This window comes from Somniosus microcephalus, chromosome 14, assembly GCF_052327205.1.
Source record: "Somniosus microcephalus isolate GS21.2 chromosome 14, FLI_Smic_1.0, whole genome shotgun sequence".
Classification (NCBI taxonomy): domain Eukaryota; kingdom Metazoa; phylum Chordata; class Chondrichthyes; order Squaliformes; family Somniosidae; genus Somniosus; species Somniosus microcephalus.
The window spans coordinates 104581456-104604622 of NC_141000.1; the positions used below are offsets into that span (position 1 = coordinate 104581456).

A 23167-nucleotide genomic window follows, 5' to 3' on the forward strand; every position below is an offset into this window, starting at 1 on the left:
CGACTCTCCTCTCCTATTGCAAATGATACTATAAAACTCTCAGAAGATGCTACTGCAAGTATTACAGCAAGGGATAGCTAATGGGAATTGTATTTTAAATATACTTTTTATTGAAAAATCATGGCCGATCCTTTTAGATTCAACAAAACTTAAATAAATATAGCTAACGTTTTCTCACTCTGTGTGCTGTGCCCATCCGTTCAGGGAGAGGAAAATTACACTTTATGTACGTTCGACTGATTCCAGGAAAATTCTGAGTGGTCAGTATTTAAAATAAATGTGGTTTTACAAGGATCAGATCCGGCGGTCTACTTTGAAAAATGTAGATGGGGCAAGTTGTATGTGAGAGAATCTACCAATTGCATTTGAGGTTTTTTGTCTCAACCTTCATAAATGCTGTCTATGCCCGCTTCTATTTTACCTACAGTGTTAGTTCCTCTGTAAGAGGCAATGGGCTTATTGAGGGATGCTCAAAATCGGTTAAACGAGGTTGGATCGTGGGGTAATTTCCCCACACTCCCTACACACGAAGGACTGGAGAGAGAGACAGAGACACGGGCAAAATAATCAAATATTTATAGATACCGTGTGATCCATCGGAAAATATTTAATAATCCCCAGACGAAACAGTCTCCTCATTAAGGACAACAAGGCCTTGGTGACCATATTTACATATAGGATACTTAAAGACGGTAATAGGTTCACATTAGACAAAATAAACATTATTTAAACTTTAATTTGTGTTATTTTCCATTATTTTCAGCCAAACCAATGGTAGCATATTGAAATAATTCCTGGTAATGTAGTTGATGTATTTTAGTATTTTACCAGCAAACTGTATTAATCTGTATGAGTGCGAAGTTATTGCAAATGAACATCTTACAATCCTTCATAAATTCGGTGATACTAATTAAATCATGATATTAACAAATTTCCAGATTATCGGTGTGTAACCAGTTCCACCAGTTGCTTTTTTTTAAGACACCTGTCCAATTACGAAAATATCAATTCTACTAACGTGAACGTTACTAATCCTTAGATTCTGTGCACATCATTAAACCCAGACATCCCGGTGATAACAGGCAACATTAATTCATGTGAAAAGCTCTGTCACCGGACATGGTTATGTGTTTTTGATTCAGGTATATTGCCAAAGTCGTGTAAGTCATTTGAGTGTTATCAATAAACCGTTAAACCTTCGGGAATACGTTGGGCAAGGAAGGATGGGGTTAGGCAACCATTAGTGATCAGAGATATTGACAGGCTATGGATTTCGGGAGTATTATAGGTGAATCTGTTTCTGCTGATTCTTAAAACTCTTAACTCAAAATTGTCCTTTCTGCTAAACCTAACCCTCGCCGTTTCTGATGACCCTATCTAGGCTTCCGTTCTTTGTTGATCCTAATCATATCTCTAAACTACTATCCCTTCTACCTTGGCTACTGTTTCAGTTAACCTAACCTATACCCCTGGCTTCATGCAAGGCTACTACTATCTGTTAATATTGAATCAAACCCTAACCCCAGACTGCTGTTTCTGATAACCTTAGAGTTTTGATTGTTTTGCCCTAGACTATTAATTTGTAATAAACCAGTACTGTCTCCAATAATCCTAAACCTAACCCAAACTGTTCTTTTGTTATTTCTTACCTCGATGGCAACACTGCCATTTAAACTGCAGCCGTACCCAATACCCACTTCGTTTTAATACTGGGCAGGAAATGTATCTGAGACCCTGTAATTCTATACTTGGAAGTTCAGTATTGATATTTGGCTTATATGGGTGACTTAAATCCGCTGGGACCTTGGGTGTTTGAGACAGTCATTTAATTTGGAAGTCCATTTTCAATTATGAATAAAATAATTAAGAACCCGACGTTAGTATCAGGTGTATGTGAAATAATTGTAACGCTTATTTTTGCTTCGATGAAGGATTGACTCATGCACATGGAGAAAATGTAACACGATTGCAGCACTACGCACTAATCACGAAAATATTGCATTTTAATTAAAAAGCTATTGAAGGTACTGCAAAAAAGACGATTTCCAATTAAGCGACAAATGTCGCTCACTCACTACAGAGACGGTTACATGAAAATAGCATTAAAATCCTTACATAAGATGGTTTTAGGTAATACCGAAAGAACGAGGGAAAGGGGGGAAAGAAGGAGATGGGCAGTCAGTATATAAAATCATTCAATTTAGAAAGGCTGGCTATGGTATTTCAAAAAAAATCTATTACAATTTTGTCAGTAGACATTTATCCTGCCGCCTTGTGCATTTTGCCAAATAATAATTCAATCTTATGAACATAATTTAATTCATGTGAATCTCCGAAGTTAAATAAAATCAATAATTCTAATTGTCTTGTTATTTTTGGACGTTCAGCAATGTAGCCTTCAAAGAGTTATATTCTGTGAAATCGACTGGAAAGATCTTTTTTTTAAAAGGCTGTCGCTGCATTTTTCTTAATACTCATATCTTTATTGAGACTCTTCCTGTTTAGTTACAGAAACTAAATTGTACTGCCAAGACATGCAGACATCGCGCAGGAGGTGGCTCGCTCACATGATATGTATGACACGTGGAATACAAAATATACAGTTAATGTACAATCTGTCAGGAGATAAAGTCGCCCACGACGTGGATGGGGTTAAAGCACATTCTGTTTTTTTTTAAAAAGGTATTGCTTGCCCTGCAAAAAACAATAATTCAACAGCCAAAACCAGAACTCCAGTTATTATGGAGTTGCCAGGCCTCATTGCAGTCTAAATAGCTCCTCTTGAAGGTCCATTGCTGCCCCCTGGAGCTCATCAGTCGGCACTGCTGCTCCTGCACAGCAGCCTTTCCATGACTGTGCGCCTGACCTGAAGAAAACTGGACATGTGTATTTTTTTTCTCATCTGGTTTATTTATTAAATTCTCCTCCACGTCAGAAAAGGAGTGCGATTTCAGCCCAGTGCCCCATGAATCGGTTGTCATTCGCGTCTCACGCTGTCTTAACCTCCCACTCTTGCTACACTGTCGCTGTTCGTGGTGCAGACAGTAGTTGGATTCCTGCGGTTTCCAAAGGGTCACAAACCACTGCCTGTGTGGGATTGAAATCATACCTGTTTGATTATCAATCAGCGCCCAGACCATTAATATCACAATCAAAAATAAACAGCGACCAGGAAGTGGCTGCAACCTCAGTGGGGAATCGGTGGGAAAATGCTTTAGAGCTCTGTGTTTTGCAGACTGGGACCCCTAAAATAGTTGAAACTTTAAACTAATGTGCGAGAATTAATCACTTTTGATCTTTAAGTCACATCTGATCTATTTTAGGGCATGTGTGCTGATGCCATGCACGTCTGGGAAAATATTTTACAATATATATAAAGTTGCATTCATTCGGCGTAGATTTTATAAATGACGGTTTCTACAGCTTAAAAAAAATGATATTTATGCTAGGCACAAATTTATGTAAACTAATGCCTAGAGACTGTAGTCCAGAAGGCGCGCCCGCGCTCTGAATTGCATGTCTGTCTGTCTGTGTGTGTAAGACTGACAGTTGTGGAGTTAAAATTAAAAACCTGAAATTCCAAATAGCATAATATTTAGAAATAAAAAGAGCTAAAATCACTGATATAAACTCCTAATCGAATTAATGTGTAAATATTTAGCCGTCTGTATATAAACAGCACCGTCAGAAAAAAAGAGGTCACCAATAGGGGCTGAATAAACTAAATATGTCCCTGTTTATTGACCAAGGGTAATTGAAACATATTTCATATTTTAGAGGTGGGGGGGGGGGGAAACATGAACTGAAGGGACATTCTCACTCCTGGATTCAGTTTTTCTAGGGTTTTTTTGTCAATCAATAATGGACGAGGAAAAAGGGATATTAAATAGATTTGCTATTTTTAAGTGATTTAAAAAAAATCATAATAGCGTAAGAAGTTAAAGGCGCTTGCAACGCTTTTGCAGTGCGGGGCGCGAGGTGTAGGTGGTGGTGGCGGCGGCGGGAGCGAGCGCGGTGGAATCCCATTGACGGAAGCATGGCTCGCTCGTGCACGCGCTCTGCCGCTGCGGCTCAGGCTCGCGCCCGGCTCGTTCCAAAAGCACAAAAAGGCGCGCGCGCTGACTTTTTTATTGTCCGGCCTCTTTGATTGGCTGGCAACGGACCAAAGCTCCGCCCCCCCCCCGCTTTTCACTCCCTTCCTGCCCGGGCCCGGATTCTAGAACGCGCCGCGGATTGGTTCGGAACATGCGATATGCAAATGAGCTGGGTTCCTGCGGACAGAAAGAATCGCCGGGGCTTTTTGTGTGGCGAAATTCCGAGACATTCACCTTAAATCATAGAGGAGAGTGAGTGAGAGAGGCTCATTCATAAAGGGGCTGAAGTGCTCCTGCTTATGTCTGGGAGTGTGCTTGTCTGTTCAACTATATATATATATATACTTTTTAAAAAAAAGACAGGGCGTTAAGAGGAGGAATGCCGTTGCAGAGAAGAGAAACAAATTATTTATGAGTCAAAAAAAACATTTTAATTTCTTCTTCAGCCTGAGAGGTTTTCTGCAGCTTTTTTACTTTGCACGAAAAAAAGTTGCTCCAGGTTTTTTTTTAAAACTTGCAAGATTTTTTTTTTGGAAGTTATTTGGCACAGAGTCATCTTCAGGGCGGGTGTCTCTTGTGTGAAGTTCACGTTGAGCTCAAGTCTCTCTCTGTGCGCTTTGAATTTCGGTCAGGAGATTATATATATGTGGTGTTTGCACGTCTCCGACCACAGAAGAGCCGCAAGTCTAACCGAGCTGCGAAAACCACGCTGCAGTGCACCCAAAATAAAGATCTCGAAAGCGAAAGCTGCAAACTGTGACTGAAACCGTAAGAGAGGAGGAAAGTCTCTTGGATTTTTGAATTCTGTTTTCCAAAGTCATCTCTATCTGATCGCTGGATAAAACTACCTTGCAACTTCTTTTTTTCTAAAGTCGCCTCTTGGTTCTTTTTTTTTTCAAATCGTTCTTCCGCACGATCGCGGGGACAGTTTCAGATAACTATCTCCTGTGCAAACTGTAGGATCATGCAAAGCAGCCGGCTGTCAGAAGCGTGCTATGAGACTGAAAAGTGAAAAGGGGGTCCAACAGCAGAAACTCTACAGGTGGACAGCTCGTTATTTTAACCCGTGACTGACCCGCACCCAGCAAAAGCCCCACGGCTGGCACTTGTATTTTTGTGTGTGTGTGGGGAGGGAAGCCGCTGAAAGTCTCGAGTTAAAAGTGAATTTATCCCGATCCAAGGTGGTCTGCGCTCGATTGCAGGTGGATTGAGGGAGAGAGGGGGAAAAGAAACGATCCGACAAGACCTGAAGTTTGTTGCAGCCCGCCTGTTGTTGTTGTTGCTCTTTTTTTCTCTTTCTCTTGAGATTGTTAAGTTGTGTTGTGATGCGTATCCCTGTAGACACGAACACCAGCCGCCGGTTCACGCCGCCTTCCACCACGCTGTCCACGGGGAAGATGAGCGATTCTCTCCCGCTGGCGCCGCCGGAGAGCGCCCTCAGCAAACTCCGACCCGCCGACCGCAGCATGGTCGACGTTTTAGCCGATCATCCCGGAGAGCTGGTCCGGACGGACAGTCCCAACTTCCTCTGCTCCGTCCTCCCCACTCACTGGAGGTGCAACAAAACCCTCCCCATCGCCTTTAAGGTAAATCCCGCGTGTGTCGGCGGCTTCTCTTCATGGAACTCTCTCCTGTCCTAAAACCTGCCTTTCACTGCTTGCACTGGGAGCCTTCGGTAGTCCCACTTAAAGTGGGAGCATTTTGCATAGCTACATATTTGTTTTATTAATTATATTAGTGGAGAGACTAAAAAGGAGTCAAGTGATTAAAAGTGATGTGGCATGTGTTGGTCCAGTTTCCACAGTCATGCAGAGGTCGCTGGTGAGGCTGACCTGTAGTTGAGGGATAAACTGTTTCTGACTAATGCACATTCAGACTAGAATTAATATTTGACCTCGCAAGCCGGACTGTCCCCTCCTCGACCTGCCCCACAGTCAGGAGAACCAATAGTTTCACACAGAAAATGATATACAAAGCAGTCTTATTATCATCATATAGGTCAGTTGATTTAATAGACAGCACAGTGCCGGTGTGGGAAACAGTTAATAAAGTGGGGGGACATTGATTTCTGTAAAGGGAATGGGAGATATTTGGAAGAATCGACTTGCTGAGGGATTGGGATTGAAGTTGCTTGGAGGTTCAGAGGGGCTTCCCTATTTCTCCCGCGTCCCCTCCTCGCTCTGCTCTGCTCTTGTCTGTGTGCTGCTCTGTCTGACCTGTGTTCCTCTGCCGGGTGCAGGTGGTGGCCCTGGGGGATGTTCCTGACGGGACCCTGGTCACGGTCTTGGCCGGCAACGACGAGAACTACTCGGCCGAGCTGCGCAACGCCACCGCCGTCATGAAGAACCAAGTCGCTCGCTTCAACGACCTGCGATTCGTGGGACGGAGCGGACGAGGTACTGCACAGCACAGCACAGAAACTAATCTTTCAGAACTTTTTCTTTTTTTGCAGATTGTCTCACCGCCCCCACGCCCTGATCATGCTGGGTTTTTTAAAAACCCTCCTTCAAAGTAAATACCCGCACTGAAAGTATCAAGTTAGCAAAGCGATCTAGGCTGATAAGTACATTCACAAATATTCTTCCAAGTATAGATTACATCAGATTTTGTTGATTCTATATAGAGTCAAATGGAGCTGCCTGTTTAATATCTGGGTTGTTGACTCTCTGCTGAGGGTCCTGGTGACTGATGGTGTTATTTTGCACAAAGGTTGTTTTTGATTTTTTGTGGGGGGTGACGGGGGATCGCTCAGATCAATACAGCGATGTTTGGGAAAAAAAACAAAGTGGCGGTTTAGTCTGCGAGGTTACATCCTTTCAGCAGATCCGTTTGCCTTTTGGCTCCCTCTCCTCTTACCCGCTTGGAGGACTCACAAGTGGCTCCGACCTGCCTTGGAAACAACATACAAACTGAAGGCGGTTACTCCAAATATTTATATCATCTTTATAGGTCACACTAGGCCTGTAAGATCAAGCCCCACTATTAACAAATTCATTTCTACCAATTGCAAATCAATTTAAACCACTCAAAGTAGCCAGATATTCAGTACTACAGTTTACTATTACATTTAAATGGCATCAAAACATTTTACACACCATATGTTAAAATGTGCTTTAAAAAAAGGAGTGCAAACACTGTTTACTGTAAGATTCAAGTTATCTTTTAAAAACACATTGGCATCTCTTGAGTATAAATTCTATGAATTCTAGGCAGCCTGTGCCGTTATTGTAAATTAGAATTCAGTCTTCTAAACCCACAGAAAATATACACCGATTGGGCTCTGCTTGTACTAATAGAAAAATGTACAAATATAAAGAAACTAATCGAAAACGTGATGATAACATGCCGTAACAATCGGTCTTAACTCCGAAGTAATTCAGATACCAGTTGTAGCTGTTTAATAGTCAATAGTGACCCGTGTGGATTAATGTGTTTCCTTTCTGCCACATTTGTGAATCAATTGTAACAAAAAAAATGTTTTCATTATTTCTTATCTCCCATTCGTCTCTGGGACATGCTCATTTGTTGTTGTGCCCTGGTTGCAGGGAAAAGTTTTACGCTGACCATCACAGTGTTTACAAACCCGCCTCAAGTAGCCACTTACCACAGAGCCATCAAGATCACGGTGGACGGTCCCAGGGAGCCCCGAAGTGAGTACTCCAGTTGTCATTTCTTTAATGCGAACGGGCGGGAAGTAGTCACTCTGTCCTGCAGCACCTTTCCACCCCATCATCTTTAATATTATGAGCTGTATAATCTCATTAGCTGAACTCCTTATTTTCTATTTGTGTTTTTTTTGTCCTGGAACCGCTAATCGTTCAAATGTAGCAGCCCCACGCTTGCTGCAATTGTTCCGGCAATATAAATACACTGGAAAGCAACCGCTGCTTCGGTACAGCTGGTAAACTCTAGAAACAGGTGATTTTGGGTTTTTTTGCAGACAGATAAACGGAATGTTTTGTTAAGCCAAATAGCTTCTTGATTCACACTGGTAGTTTTGCAATGCATTGCTGGAACGCATATAGTCGTGGAAGCAAAAAATAAAATCCATACATTATACAGAAAACGTTCAAGTGAATTAGTGTTACTTTCAGCAAACAATAATCCCATTTATACTGAATAAGTAATTTCCCCATCAAAACAATAAAACCCTTTTGCTGCCGAGAGATTTGCAACATACTGACGATTGGCGCGTTCTGCATGATTCTATGGGACTGTCAGTTTAATACATAGATGTTAAAATATTTTTATTTATTATTTACTGAAAAGAAACATTAATGGCATTAGTATTTAAACCATACGTGTAGCAATACTTTAAAAAATAATTTGAAACCCGAACATTTATTAAATCAATTTCATACTTCATTTGGCATTTAAAGCAAATACACACATAGACACATATATATATATATATAAATAAAAGACAAACACATTCTTTCTATTTAAGTAATCAAATATTGATGGGGAATTATTTGTGGGTACTTAGCTATTTTAAGGAAAGATATCAGACCAGAACTCTTAATGTAAATTTGGTTACTGGAAGATTCTGTGCTACTTTATAAATGGGGTTACATTCAGGATTTGTTACTTGACTATTTCAAGTGCATTAGTAAGACAGGATCCAGTAATATAATATTAAGGTAATTAGACCTGTTAACAACAAACAGCCTAATGTCTGGTACAATCAAAACACCTCTAGCCCACTTGGCTCAATTCTGGAGTAGTTGCAGTTATTTGGGAAATGTACTGTATAGGTTAGTCACAAAGAATTAATAATATTGTGTCAAATAAACATTGCGAGGATGTAGTATTATTACACATTAATTATAGCAATTACATTTATCAATATTTTACAAAAATACCAACCATTATTGCTTGAAAAGGTAAATAAAAGTATTAAGATCAATATAAATTAATGTAGTCGGACTTATTTGCACACATATCTAATTATCCTCACAAAATACTGGTTCTAGTTAATAACAAAACATGATATATTCAGCTGTTGTGAGTCAATAGTAATATACAAAAGCAGTATATCAAAAAGACTAGTTATTTTCTTTTCCCACAGTTATCTGATAAAGAGCTAAGATCTATCGGATTCTTCCACAGTTTCCATGGAGTAGTTATTACACTACAACGTGGATATAAAAACTGAATGGCACTGAGGTGATTGTGCAGATTCAGTAAATGCATGAATGAGATTAGGTGTTGAACACCAAATTAAACGCATCTTTTCTATTTTAATCATTAAATACTGATTGGAATTATTTGTGGGTTTTTAGTTATTTTCAATGAAAGATATAACACTGTAACTTTTAATGTAGACTTAGTTACAAGTATTTCACAAAGGTGTTACATTCAAAATTCGTCACAAGTGACAATTTTGAGTGCCTTAGTAATAAAGTAGTAAAATCATAAGGAAGGTATAGTTATGAGGGACTACACAGCAACAGCCATCACTGTACTTTCATTGTTTTGTGATGATTTAATGTGATAAGTCTATTTAAAATGCAAGTGTTATTATTGATTTTGCTATGTGTCTTTATACATTCTGCTTTTAAAATGCATATCTGGCACAAATATAATTTTATATTTAGTAGTTTTGACCATTGCAATTTTTTTTTTAAACAGTCATCTGTTTTGTTCTGACTTTTAAAGCCAATCTTTGGCCATGCTTATTGTACCTAACAAAACTAATCATTACAAAACTGATGTGAGCTGGAATACTCAGGCTATTTTTGGTTTAAAAAAAAGACATACTATTCATTCCCAGTAGATCGTCCCTTTCCCCTCAACTTCATAACTTAGTTCCTCTTCTATTTGTCTCTTTACCAGCCTATTATATTTAGTTAGAAGTATTTAATCCTGCATATTGAAATGTTTTGCATTTAGTTGTGTAGGATGGAGATAAAATGGGTGGCGGTGTTGTTTTCACAATCAAAAGAATATACAAATACCTGTCTCTGGGAGTATCAAAATTAAAATTTGAAACTAATTATCATAATTTGTTATTGTAGTGTTTGATTATTAAAATAATTTAGTTGCCTTTCCAGTTACACTTGTTAGTGGTATTTGTTGAGTAAACAATCAATAATTTATTTTCTGTGCTTAGATTATTCATCTGAATTGGACTTGTAGATTCTGTTTCACAAAATATAAACTAGTCTTTAATCTGAAAATAATCTCTTTAAGAATAAAAAGCACTCCAACATTATCTGACTGTAAAGTTTTTGTATCTACAGGGAATTACAATAAATTCCGAGGCAGTGGAGGGGGGAGTGGAATTAGTCTCCTTATTTGTGAATAGCAGAAGATTATCTTTTCACCCATTCATCCAAACCACAAAATTACCTTTGATCTCGTGTTTGGTGAACATCAGAGAAACCAACAGATTTCAGATAAAGATTCAGCTCACCTCCCAGCCAAACCACAGCGCTGAGTCAAAGTAATCTCAATAAACTGCATGGGGCTGTGGCCGATTCAGCAACAAGGCAGCTTCAGCTTGTGTACCTGATTAGCTAAACTGGCTCTTATTACATGAGGAAATTATGATTTGATCGTCAATATTATAATCCACGATTTGCGCCTTTCAATTTGAAAATGTTACCCTTTACTGGATATTTTAAAGATAGAGTATATATATATATTACATCCTGTAGGAAGATACAGAATCCTTATGCATTTTCAACAATTTTGCTCACTGGGTGATTGTTTTATCTTCAAAATACTTTCATTACAATGAAAACAGAAGTAACAAAAACAGTAGTTAGAGCAAGTAACTTGTTACCATTCAAATCTGCTCAAAAACTGGCATTTTCACTGCCTCTGGGTCTTTTTATGTAAAATTGCATTACTTGGGCAGCAACCTGCAGTAGACAGGTAAGTGTAGAAATTTGCAGAATGTCATATCACACCAAATGACTTGCTCTAACAGCAGGACAAGTTGTAATTACTTGGAGCTTTTTGCTATGGCTTGCAGGATCTTACAGGGCGATTTCTTAATGCTGTGATAAAGAATAATACTGGGAATCAGGCAGTCACAGTATCGAGTGTAACTCAATGTGAAACATCGAGATATTTTAGCAGAAATTATTACTAAAACTCAGTATGAGGAAATTCATCAAAATTGACATTCAAATATTCTAAAACATAATGGAATTTTTTTTTAAAGAATAACAATAGTATTTTACTTATTTTGTAATTGCCCACCTGAAATTGCTCCTGTTGATCACAGAAGCCGATTTCGAACAGAAAATGCATATTAACTCTGGTCCCGTGAATATGGAGTGTTAATATTAAACTTTTCGGGCTGGAATATGTGAGATGCACCAGAATAACCATTCAGTTTAAAGGCATTTCAACAATTTTTTTCATTTCGGTGTTTAAATCACAACTTTTGCCACATTCAACATTAATATTAATACTTACAACTACCAGAAATGATAATATTTAGCTCTTGATTCCTGCTATTTTATTAGATTTTCAGCAGTGTGAGATGTAAGCAGTCCACTGATGTTATATTTCTGCTACACAAGCATATGTACAAATTTGAACTGATTTATGGATTAGGTCAGTGTTTGACACTTTTACACAAGACAAAATCTGTCAAACTGTTTAACTCCCATTGCCATTGGTTGATTTATGGGACTCATTAACTCAAGCTCTGTGAATTATTTAATGTTGTTCAGTCAAATTTCTATTTGCAATTTTTTAAAATAATTACACAGCTCTAGAGATACTGTACTGAGGTACTTGCAACTGCTATTTGTTTCTTTATTCTTTATTCTCCCTTCCTCCCCTGACGATATTAACTGCTCACTGGGGTGTGGTTCCATGGGTGCCATTTAGCCTCAGGTAGCTCACCCAAGTGGTAATTTTTCACATGTGAGTTTTCATAGTGAGTATTTGGCAAGGTATTTGTCTATAGCTGAGCTTAATCCTGTCCTCACCCTACACACGCACGCACGCACAAACACACACATGCATGCACATACACACAAGCACACATCCAACAGTGACCTAGCAGATTTTTCCCCCATAGTCCAAAGAACACTGAGATCACTTGTAAGGCCCAGTCAGCTCCCTGACTGAGATCAGGTAACTTGGCATGGACTGGAGATTGAACCTAGGACCTTCAGCAACTCGCTGGATAAACTTGATGCACTTTCAGGACTTTCACAAACATGCTATTTCAAGTTTCAATTTCTTCTAGCTTTATGAATGAATAGTTCATAAACATTTCAAGCAGAGGAAGATACACGGCTGTGAGGAGAGAGCAAGGCAGTGGGATTAGTTTAGGATTTCAGTAGCAAAGAGGCAGCATGGACACAGTGGGCCAAAGGGCCTCCTGTGCTTAAACGACTGTGGTTCAGTGTCTTTGCTTGGTCACTGACAACAGGCAGTGCAGTAGTTAGGTATTTTAATTGCATGAACTTTGACTTCTATGAAGTGTTAAATAAGCAAGATATAAGGAACATTTGACTCTTGTCCCTTTTCTTCCTATGAATGACATTTTTGGCGATTGAAATTTTACTTATCTCTTTACATTTCAAAAAACCTACTTTTGGCTCACAAATGTTATGCTTGCTGAGCAAACTATAATAAAGATGTGCAGCTCAAACATTTACATTAAAATGTTGATTCCAAGATGAAACGGAGAACTATCTTTAAGGGGAAGATTTCCTTTCTCCATGTGTAACAAGTCATCATCCTGTTCTTAGAAAGGGCTTTTGTGATTTAGTTGCACATGGGGTGGGGGGTGGGGGCGGAATCCACTTTCGATAATTTCTTTAAAAAGTAGACGGACGAATACACTGAGCATGTAAATTTGCCTGTAGCAGGACAATTCTTTCAAAGTAATATTAGCACCATCTATTGTGTCACATCAGTTCCTAATGTCTTGGAGCAACAGGGGTAGAAGTTCGCCGGGCGGTAGTGCAGAAACGGACGGTAACACGTCGACCGCCTGTTATATGCTCCACCCGATATTCAGTCCCATTTACTTCAATAGAATCGAATATCTGACGGAGTGTATAACAGGCGGCTGACAGGATACCGTCCATTTTTGCGCTACCGCCCAGCGAATTTCTACCCCGTAACATGTGATAGCATTTTATCTTGCATTAAAGCCCAAGGACTCGTACCTGTAAAAAAAAAAGTGCATGCTTTCATACTTTAATGGTTGCATAGAAAGATTTTAATGTATGTATTAAATAAGTTTGATAATTAAATCATGTGCAATCCAATATGTAGCATGTTACTGCTCAAGTATGCAGCAATATGAAGTGTTAAAGACATATAAGCTCATGACCAAGGCCCCCCACATGCAGACACTCATGCAATATTCCTAATTCCACAGCAGGGGCAGAGCAGAGGGTAGTGGACCCTTCCTCACCAGGGGCAGTGAGAAACTTGGAGGACAAATAAGCCTCACCAATCAAATGCACTTTGGAGGGTCAATATTAAGAGCAATTTGTGGTGGTCTGGGACATAGCACAGGCCTGTGCTCTCAGCTGTGAAACAGTGCATGTCCCAAGGTAATCTGGGGCCAAAGGGATAATAGAAAAATAATAATTTTACATTAAGAAATTAATATGAAAAATGGGTCCAAGAAAAAGTAAAAATAACCTTACACTGTAGAACTGGATTCAGGCTGTAGTGATGATTCCACTTTAACAATGGAGGTAATTTTACTCTCTGAAAATTAATAACATATATTACATATTACTATTACTTACAAAGATTTTTGTACCTTTGAACACAGCAAAATTCAAACCTTTCATAGAAACTGTAAGAGCCCCAGTAAACCTGAAGTCAGTGGCTGGAGTCATACCAGTCACAAAAGAAAATGGTTGTGGTTGTTCAAGGCCAATCATCTCAGTCCCCAGGACATTGCTGCAGAAGTTCCTGAGGGCAGCATCCTTGGCCCAACTCCCCTTGACATTCAATGGTATTACCATTGCCAAGTCCCCCACCATCAACACCCTGGGGGGTCACCATTGACCAGAACTCAACTGGACCAGACACATAAATGCTGTGGCTACTACAGCAGGTCAGAGGCTGGATTTTCTGTGGTGAGTGGTTCACCTCCTGACTCGTCAAAGCCTCGCTACCAGCTACAAAGCACAAGTTAGGAGTGTAATGAAATGCTCTCCACGTGCCTGGATGTGTGCAGCTGCAACAACACTCAACACTAAAGTGGGAAAAGCAATCCCCTTGATCTGCACTTCATCCACTAGCCTAAACATCCACCCCTATCACCACCCACATGCCGTGGCTGCAGCGTGTACTATCACAGCGGCAACTTGCCAAGGCTTCTTCAGCAGCATCTACCAAACCCTCGACCTCTACCACCTAGAAGGACAAGGGCAGCAGGCGCATGGGAACACCACCACCTCCATGTTCCCCTCTTAAGTCACACACCATCCTGACTTGGAAATATATCACCGTTCCTTCATCCTGGAACTCCTCCCCAACAGCACTGTGGGAGCGCCTTCACCACAAGGACTGCAGTGGTTCAAGAAGAAGGCCCGTAACTATCATTTTGAGGGCAACAAGGGATGGGCAATAAATGCTGGCCTTGCAGTACCATACGTTGGTGACACTTACACAATTAATCATAATAACTAGAAAATTAGAGTTATTTAACAGGAGCGTTCATTTGTTAAAAACAGTTTTTACTTAATAAGGGGCTATTAGGCAGAAAAATATTACGTCACAGATTTTTTGGCAAGTTATGTTCTGCAGAATTGCTGGGCAGTATCTTGAAAAATTGTTTTTCAGCACTGTGAAAGCACTGCTTTAAAATTGGTTGTATTCTCATGCTCACACCTGGATAGCGCAGCAACAGTCTACAGTCCACTCAGACGAGGATGTCAGAGGGGGCAGGGGTATTTTTTATCTAGAATCTTTAGCAACTATCAAAGAGGCTGAATTCAAAACAAGCTTCCAGAAGGAGAAAGGACACCTTACTAATCCACTCCCTCCATTGTCCCTCCCCACTTCCTCACCTATTGCCTCATTTTCAGAGTGAAACAGTTCTTACTTTCCTTATACGGTATGTTAGCTGAACCATCTGGAAGGATTACTTGTTCACCACATAATTCATTATAGCGCACCGCAGAGCAGGATGCTTTAATGCCCTCCAGACTAAGTGATAAACATTGATTCGTTTATAGCCCTTCTTGTACTTCTAAGCTAAGCTTGTAATTTTGCATAAAAGCATAATTGCAAACTACAATATGCGATCATTAAAGGACACCCTGACCAAAGTGAGTAATTTTACTAACTCTTAAAACAGTCAGTGTTAGCTACACTCCGTACTTACCCCTCTCTTGTATTGTATGGTTCACGTCTTTATAGCACTGATTATAAAGCCGCTCCTTTTGAACTTTACTGCTAAGCTTTCATAAACCCCAAACATTTTTTCCCGTATCTGATTTTTTTGCAATTCTTTTAGAAATGACAAATAACTTTGAAACAAATTGGATTTGGATTTAAGACCCATTCTGTGATTGTAACCACCATGAAATTGACATATTAGAGTGTGGTCCATTGCATTTTGCTTGGAGAGCACTACACTATGTGTATATCACTTGAAGGAGCCAGTCAACATTAGTTAAATGTACGAACATATTTATAGTGTCAGGGGTATTATTCATTTCTGTACAAACTGTCAGGCACATCACTGCCAAAAAAGCATCAATGAATGAGATAATATTAGGCAGCTTGTTTCAGTATGCTCTGCATGAACAATACTATTGGTTATCGTAAGTGACAGAGAATAGCTTTCTCTTTTAAATAAGGTTTGATTGATTGTGATTGCATTGAAACAAATAATCTACCAGGAGGTTTTGCCTCTACCTTTATTGAGTTGAAACTCCTAGAAGAATTTCCACACAGTATTAATGACTGACCTGGTTTACTTATGCACAGATAGATAACATAAGCCTAGAAATGACTGTTTGTGATATTGGCATACAGATACTTAACACATTCATAAGGCATTCCTCTGTCTGCTATAAAACAATTTGAAATTTAAAAAAAGGTCTCTGTTAAAATAGTAGACAAGGGAATGGCAAACATTAAACACCTTGGCCCACAATTTGCAGTTGTAACGACGGCAAAACTGTCATCATTTGCCATCATTATTGGGTAAAACTGACAGCAACTTCTGTCATCCGCACATGTGCAGTTAAACGCGGAAAGATGGAAGTTGCTGTCCGTGATACCCTGCTCCTCCACAGGGTGCGCTGTTGCAGTCTTCGCAGATACAGAATCCACGATTTGACGTGAACTTCAACTTTTTACGCACTATTCTTGCTGTAAAAAACAATGAATATGTTAAAAATAACAACAGAAAATGCTGGAAAAACTCAGCAGGCCAGGCAAAATCCGTGGAGAGAAATTAGAGTCGACGTTTCGGGTCTAACCCTTTTTCAAAACTGGAAAGGAAATGAAATAGATCGAAAGGCAGGGCTGGGAGAGAACAAAAGAAGTGAAGAGACATTAAGAGGTATTCAAAACGAGACGAGATGGTGATAGGACTAGTGGAGACAAAAGACGGCTCAGATTAGGTGTGAAATGTTCTGGCAGAATGGGAGACAGCTGCCATGTGGGAGAGAGAAAAAAAAGGAAAGGGGGGGAAGGGAAAAACCAAAACAAAGGGGTGGATAAAAAATATAAGTAAAAATGTAATAGGGGTCGAGGTTATGATCTGAAATTGTTGAACTCGATATTGAGTCCGGAAGGCTGTAAAGTGCCTAATCGGAAGATGAGGTGCTGTTCCTCGAGTTTACGTTGAGCTTCCGTGGAACAGTGCAAGAGGCCAAGGACGGTGAGGTCCAAGTGGGAATGGGGCGGTGAATTAAAATGACAGGCGACCGGAAGCTCGGGGTCACCCTTACAGACTGAACGGAGGTGTTCCGCAAAGCGGTCACCCAATCTGCATTTGGTCTCCCCAATGTAGAGGAGACCGCATCGTGAGCAGCGAATACAGTATACTAGATTGCAAGAAGTACAAGTAAATCGCTGTTTCACCTGGAAGGGGTGTTTGGGGCCCTGGACAGTGGGAAGGGGGGAGGTATAGGGGCAGGTGTTACATCTCCTACGCTTGCACGGGAAGGTGCCAGGCGAAAGGGAAGGGGTGCTGGGGGTGATAGAGGAGTGGACTAGGGTGTCTCGGAGGGAGTGGTCCCTACGGAATGCTGAAAGGGGAGGGGAGGGGAAGATGCGTTTGGTGGTGGGATCACTTTGGAGGTAGCGGAAATGGCGGAGGATAATCCGTTGAATGTGGAGGCTGGTGGGGTGAAAGGTGAGGACAAGGGGAACCCTATCGTGGTTCCGGGAGGGAGGAGCAGGGGTGAGGGCAGAAGTGCAGGAGATAGAACGGACACGGACACGGTCGAGGGCCGAATATGTTAAGCCTTGTTCGATCAGGAGTAACTTGAGTTTTTAATGGCGTACTAAGTCATAATTACTGTTGAACAACTTCACTGGCCCTGAAAAGCTAATTTTACAAGTGTGGAGTCTTATTCCTGCAGAATAACATTTAAAAATCGCATGATTTTTAAAATCATAAATAATTTTTATTTTATTTTTGGCAGTTTTTAAATTATATTTCAGCTCCTCCCTTAATCCCATGTATGTGTCCCAATCTTTATTTTGCTTTCTGTACAATGATTACATTGTGTATTATAATCCTTGCTTTTTACTTCCTGCTTTGCTTTCTGTGAGAATTCTTCAATCTGGTTATCTGCTCAGCTTGCTTGATGATTTCACTGTTCCTGGATGCCGCAGATCCCCTATAGATGGTGCCAGATTGAAACTCGCGTCGGAATAGGGGAAATCGACCCTCTAGAGCCCGCTAAATCTTTGTGGGCAGCTTTTTTCGAGGTCACCGGCGAGCGCTGTCCCTTCGCCGCTGACCGCAAAATCTTGGCCAATGGAAATACTGTATAGCCTAGAATTTACTGTTGCTGATATTGGCTAATAAAACATTCTTTTGCCATTCTGGTGGAGGCATTCAGCTATTGGAAATAGATGGGGAAATGCTTGCATTAAAATAGTGAACTGAGAAATGTTTTACAGACATTACTGCTTATATTACTGCTTGGCTGTTTGTCTGCCACTATCAGCAACAGTAAATTATAGGTTTGTAAGTATAGAGTGGAAATTACTGATTGCCATATTGCAAATATCTTAAATGTGTTAATATCACAATAATTTCTAGGGTCAAGAGGCTTGTATAGTATTTTTGGTGTGTGTTAATGTAGTTCATGGTCTGAGAAAACACTAATAGCGGCTTGTAACAATTGATACCGAGGGCAAAGTACTGTATTACTGCTTGACTGTTTGGCATTAACACATAAAACAGTCTTTATGAAAAAAAATGTTATATTTAGGGGTTGTGCATGTTACTCAGGGTTTACAGCTCATTATTAGTTAGTCTGCCTCATTTGTAGTGTCATTGTTCCCTGGCTTCACCACCCTTGTGTGAATGGGAGAGTAATTCTGTTCATATTATAATATATATTCAGATTGTCTGTTTTTATGTATGTGTGTGTATATATATGTGTGTGTGTGGGGTGTGTGCGCAGTTGTGGCTGTGTGTGTATATGTATATATGTGTGTGTGTGTGTGTGGCTTGGCTGTATGTGTGGGCAGATGTGGCCGTGTGTGTGTATGTATATGTGTGTGTGTATGTTTATGTGTGTGTGGCGTGGCTGTATGTGTGGGCAGATGTGGCTGTGTGTGTGTATGTATATATGTGTGTGTATGTGTATGTGGCGTGGCTGTATGTGTGGGCTGATGTGGCTGTGTGTGTGTATGTATATGTGTGTGTGTGTGTGTGTGGCGTGGCTGTATGTGTGGGCAGATGTGGCTGTGTGTGTGTATGTATATGTGTGTGTGGCGTGGCTGTATGTGTGGGCAGATGTGGCTGTGTGTGTGTATGTATATGTGTGTGTGTGTATGTGTGTGTGGCGTGGCTGTATGTGTGGGCAGATGTGGCTGTGTGTGTGTATGTATATGTGTGTGTGTATGTGTGTGTGGCGTGGCTGTATGTGTGGGCAGATGTGGCTGTGTGTGTGTATGTATATGTGTGTATGTATGTGTATGTGTGTGTGGCGTGGCTGTATGTGTGGGCAGATGTGGCTGTGTGTGTGTATGTATATGTGTGTGTGGCGTGGCTGTATGTGTGGGCAGATGTGGCTGTGTGTGTGTATGTATATGTGTGTATGTGTGTGTGGCGTGGCTGTATGTGTGGGCAGATGTGGCTGTGTGTGTGTATGTATATGTGTGTGTGTATGTGTGTGTGGCGTGGCTGTATGTGTGGGCAGATGCGGCTGTGTGTGTGTATGTATATGTGTGTATGTATGTGTATGTGTGTGTGGCGTGGCTGTATGTGTGGGCAGATGTGGCTGTGTGTGTATGTATATGTGTGTGTGTATGTGTATGTGTGTGTGGCGTGGCTGTATGTGTGGGCAGATGTGGCTGTGTGTGTGTGTATGTGTGTGTATGTATGTGGCGTGGCTGTATGTGTGGGCAGATGTGGCTGTGTGTGGTGTGTGGGTGTTTATGAAAGCAGAAAGGGTAAACAAACAGATGACGAGTAATGTTTGGTTCTCACAAACTTTAAAAAAAAAACTTGTTCAGTTCTCACAAGGTTAATGTTGAGATTTATACAGCAACAAAGATTCATCTGGATCTAGTTGCAAAGCCAACTGGAGCCCATCCAAGCAATATGATACATTCTTACTAAATTGATGAGCATCATTATCCTTTAGTAATTTAAACATATTTCCTTCTCTATCTTGAAAAAGATCACTACTGCAATAATGGCTAACTTTTTCTCTCAAAAGCCACCCTCTTTACTTTGGTCATATCTGCACAAATGCCTTGAATTGAGATTTTGGACAAAAAGGTCTTCATTATGTGCACAGCTTGCATGACATAACTATGTTTGTTTTTAAACTGGTTGTTGTGCTCCAAAGATCTGTTGGCATTAACTACATTTTACATACATCTGAGACTATAAGTCACACTATCCTTGCTTTGGAGTTGCCTGAGCATCTGCTTCAGGCTTATTCTGGAGTTATACCACAGGTTTAGGATTTTTTTTAAATATTCGTTCCTGGGATGTGGGCGTCACTGGCATGGCCAGCATTTATTGCCCATCCCTAATTGCCCTTGAGAAGGTGGTGGCAATTAGGGATGGGCAATAAATGCTGGCCATGCCAGTGACGCCCACATCCCAGGAACGAATAATTTAAAAAAAATTCTTAAACCTGTGGTATAACTCCAGAATAAGATTGGGCAGTACTGAGCTATACCACCAGCTCTGCACTGCTCTCCAGTCAGGGGAAAGCAGTGCTCTTTGTCTGCATCTATCAACGTGCACACAGACTGCTGCTAACCGGCTAACAGCACTGTTGAAAATTCTAACGTTAGGAAAGTGCCAACAGGACAGTTGGTTCTGTTCTAGCATCGGCAGTGTAAAGGTGGACTGCCTGGGAACTTTTGAAAGTCTAGTTTTATCCTTGAAAAGCTGGCTTTGCACCAGTTGCAGCTACGCTACAGCTGGTGTGAAGCCTATGTTGTGTGAGACTGCTTCCTCGAGGTGGTCTTAGAACTGATGTTAAATTCTGAACTGACACAAGTTTGGCTACAGCGAGTTATGCTGCTCATTGGTGTTGACACAAAGCCAACATCGCTTTGCAGCCATGCAGAACGTTCAGCAAAACCCTGCTGCCCGTATCCCAACTCGCACCAAGTCCCATTCATTCATCTCCCCCGTGCTCGCTGACCTGCATTTGCTCCCAGTCCAGCAGCGCCTCGATTTCAAAATTCTCGCCCTTGTTTTCAAATCCCTCCATGGCCTCACCCCTCCCTATCTCTGTAACCTCCTCCAGCCCCCTACAACCCACCAAGTTCTCTGTGTTCCTCCAATTCTGTCCTCTTGTACATCCTCGATTTTAATCGCACCGTCATTGCCGGCTGTACATTCAGCTACCCAGGCCCTAGGCTCTGGAATTCCCTCCTTAAGTCTCTCCGCCTCTCTGCGTCTCTCTTCTCCTTTGAGACGCTCCTTAAAACCTACCTCTTTCACCTGTCCTTATGTGGCACATTGTCAAATTTTGTTTGATAATGCTCCTGTGAAACGCCTTGGGACATTGTGCTACGTTAAAGGTGCTACATAAATACAAGTTATTGTTGATTTAGTAATCGTATTTCAGATCTCAATACTATCTAAAAATAACTCGGATAATGTTCGAGCATTGAATCTGTGCGCTGGGGGCTGAGACGTTTCAGACTTCAGGCTATTATTAATCTTTCAGTTGCAAGTATAGAAATGGTCTCAAGCTCTTTGGATTTCTTTAAGCTAATTGCTTTAGGAATTTTCAGGGATTGTCCCATTTTTTCAGCTTTTCTCCTGAAGCTGCAGAATTATTATATGGTGCAGTTCTGCTGGGGCGAACAACCCTTTGGTATCTCACCTATGTGGTCGTCCCTCTTTTGAGTATCAGCAGCCTATTTGACTGCAGGATGTATCATAGCAAAACTCAATCCTATCTTCACCCAACATGTACAAACACGCACGTTCTAGTAGAGGGCCACTGGATAGCAGTCAGGAGCAGAAACCATGGATGATTCTTGTCCTCTCCCTAATGCAGTTGTCCTGATACTTGAGCACATAATCTAGGTTGTACTGAGGGATTGCTGCATTGTCTGAGGTGCCCTGTTTCAGATGAGAGATTAAACCAGGGACTCGCCTGCCTACTCAGTAGACTCAAAAAGATGCCACGGCATTAGTCGAAGAAGATTGAGAAGTTCTCTTGGTATCTTGGCCAACGTTCCTACCTGAGCCAACACCAGCAAAAACAGATTAACTGGTCATTCTTTCATTTGCTGTTTATTATTGAGAGAAAGTTATTGGGTTAACTGAGCTGCAAATTGCTTAATGTAGAAGCAGGAACCTGTTAAGTGATATAAACGATCATCTCAGTGATGCAATGACAGGCATTAGAAAAACAAGATTATGCAAATAACTAAGATGATGAAAAACACAGGAAAGGCACCAAGTCTGAAATGAAAACAGGATATGGTGAAATCACCTGGTAGATCCACCAGTCGTGAAAAGCAAAAATAAACAGGACAACGCCCCAGGCAGAGAACCCCCTGCCGGAGCTGGGCTCTGACATCAGTTCCACACCCAACGTATCAACTTAGCTTCACTCCCCTCGGACACCAGTGCACCCATTCCATATCCACTTTGCCAAATCCCCTCTGTTCTGCCCACAAGTGTGGCCCAAACCTCCATGTTTGGTGGTTAGCACTGTTGCCTCACAGCGCCAGAGACCCGGGTTCGAATCCGGCCTCGGGTGACTGTCTGTGTGGAGTTTGCACATTCTCCCCGTGTTTGCGTGGGTTTCCTCCGGGTGCTCCGGTTTCCTCCCACAGTCCAAAGATGTGCGGGTTAGGTTGATTGGCTATGATAAATTGACCCTTAGTGTTAGGGGGATTAAATACGTGGGGTTACGGGGATAGGGTGGGATATGTGTTGGTGTAGGGGTTACGGGGATCGGGTGGGATATGTGTCGGTGCAGGCTCGATGGGCCGAAATGGCCTCTATCTGCACTGTGGGGTTTCTGTGATTCTGTGATGTGACTCACACTTTACCTTCTCTTCCCATTTCCTATTCTGACTCCTCCTATCTTTGGCCAACCAAGCTCAGTGCAAGCTTCAGGAACGATATTTTTTATTTATCATGGGCACTTTGCAAATACCTCACCTTGTGAGGAATCTGAAAATAGATAAAACCGTTGTAACTGCCCTCTGGTGACCTCTTGCATGTTAGTTTGACGTCAACAAAAATTTTTAGAAGTAGAGTTGAATTTGCAATGAGCAACATCTGTAACACATTTTTGTGTTATTTTAAGTACGTTAAAGGCCTTTGTTGAAATAGTGAACAGACAAATTTCGGACTTGATGCATAGGTGTAGGCTCAGTAAAGCGAATTACCGTTTATAATCATTGCTGCATCAATGTGAATGACCTATCGTGATACCATCGCC

The 23167-nt window shown here is 41.0% G+C and overlaps 1 protein-coding gene across 3 annotated transcripts in view; it reads left to right on the top strand.

Annotated features, from left to right (window-relative positions):
* The first annotated feature begins 4272 nt into the window (after positions 1–4272).
* runx1 (RUNX family transcription factor 1) overlaps positions 4273–23167 on the top strand; it is a 58631-nt gene continuing 39736 nt past the window's right edge. The window contains exons 1-3 of one of the 3 annotated variants that reach the window (XM_086007097.1): positions 4273–5680; positions 6334–6490; positions 7640–7744. In XM_086007097.1, the coding sequence (XP_085863223.1) occupies positions 5420–5680; positions 6334–6490; positions 7640–7744 (523 nt within the window). In that variant the 5' untranslated portion in view covers positions 4273–5419. The remainder of the gene's footprint in view (positions 5681–6333; positions 6491–7639; positions 7745–23167) is intronic. The other 2 variants (XM_086007098.1, XM_086007099.1) reach the window with 2 other exon arrangements.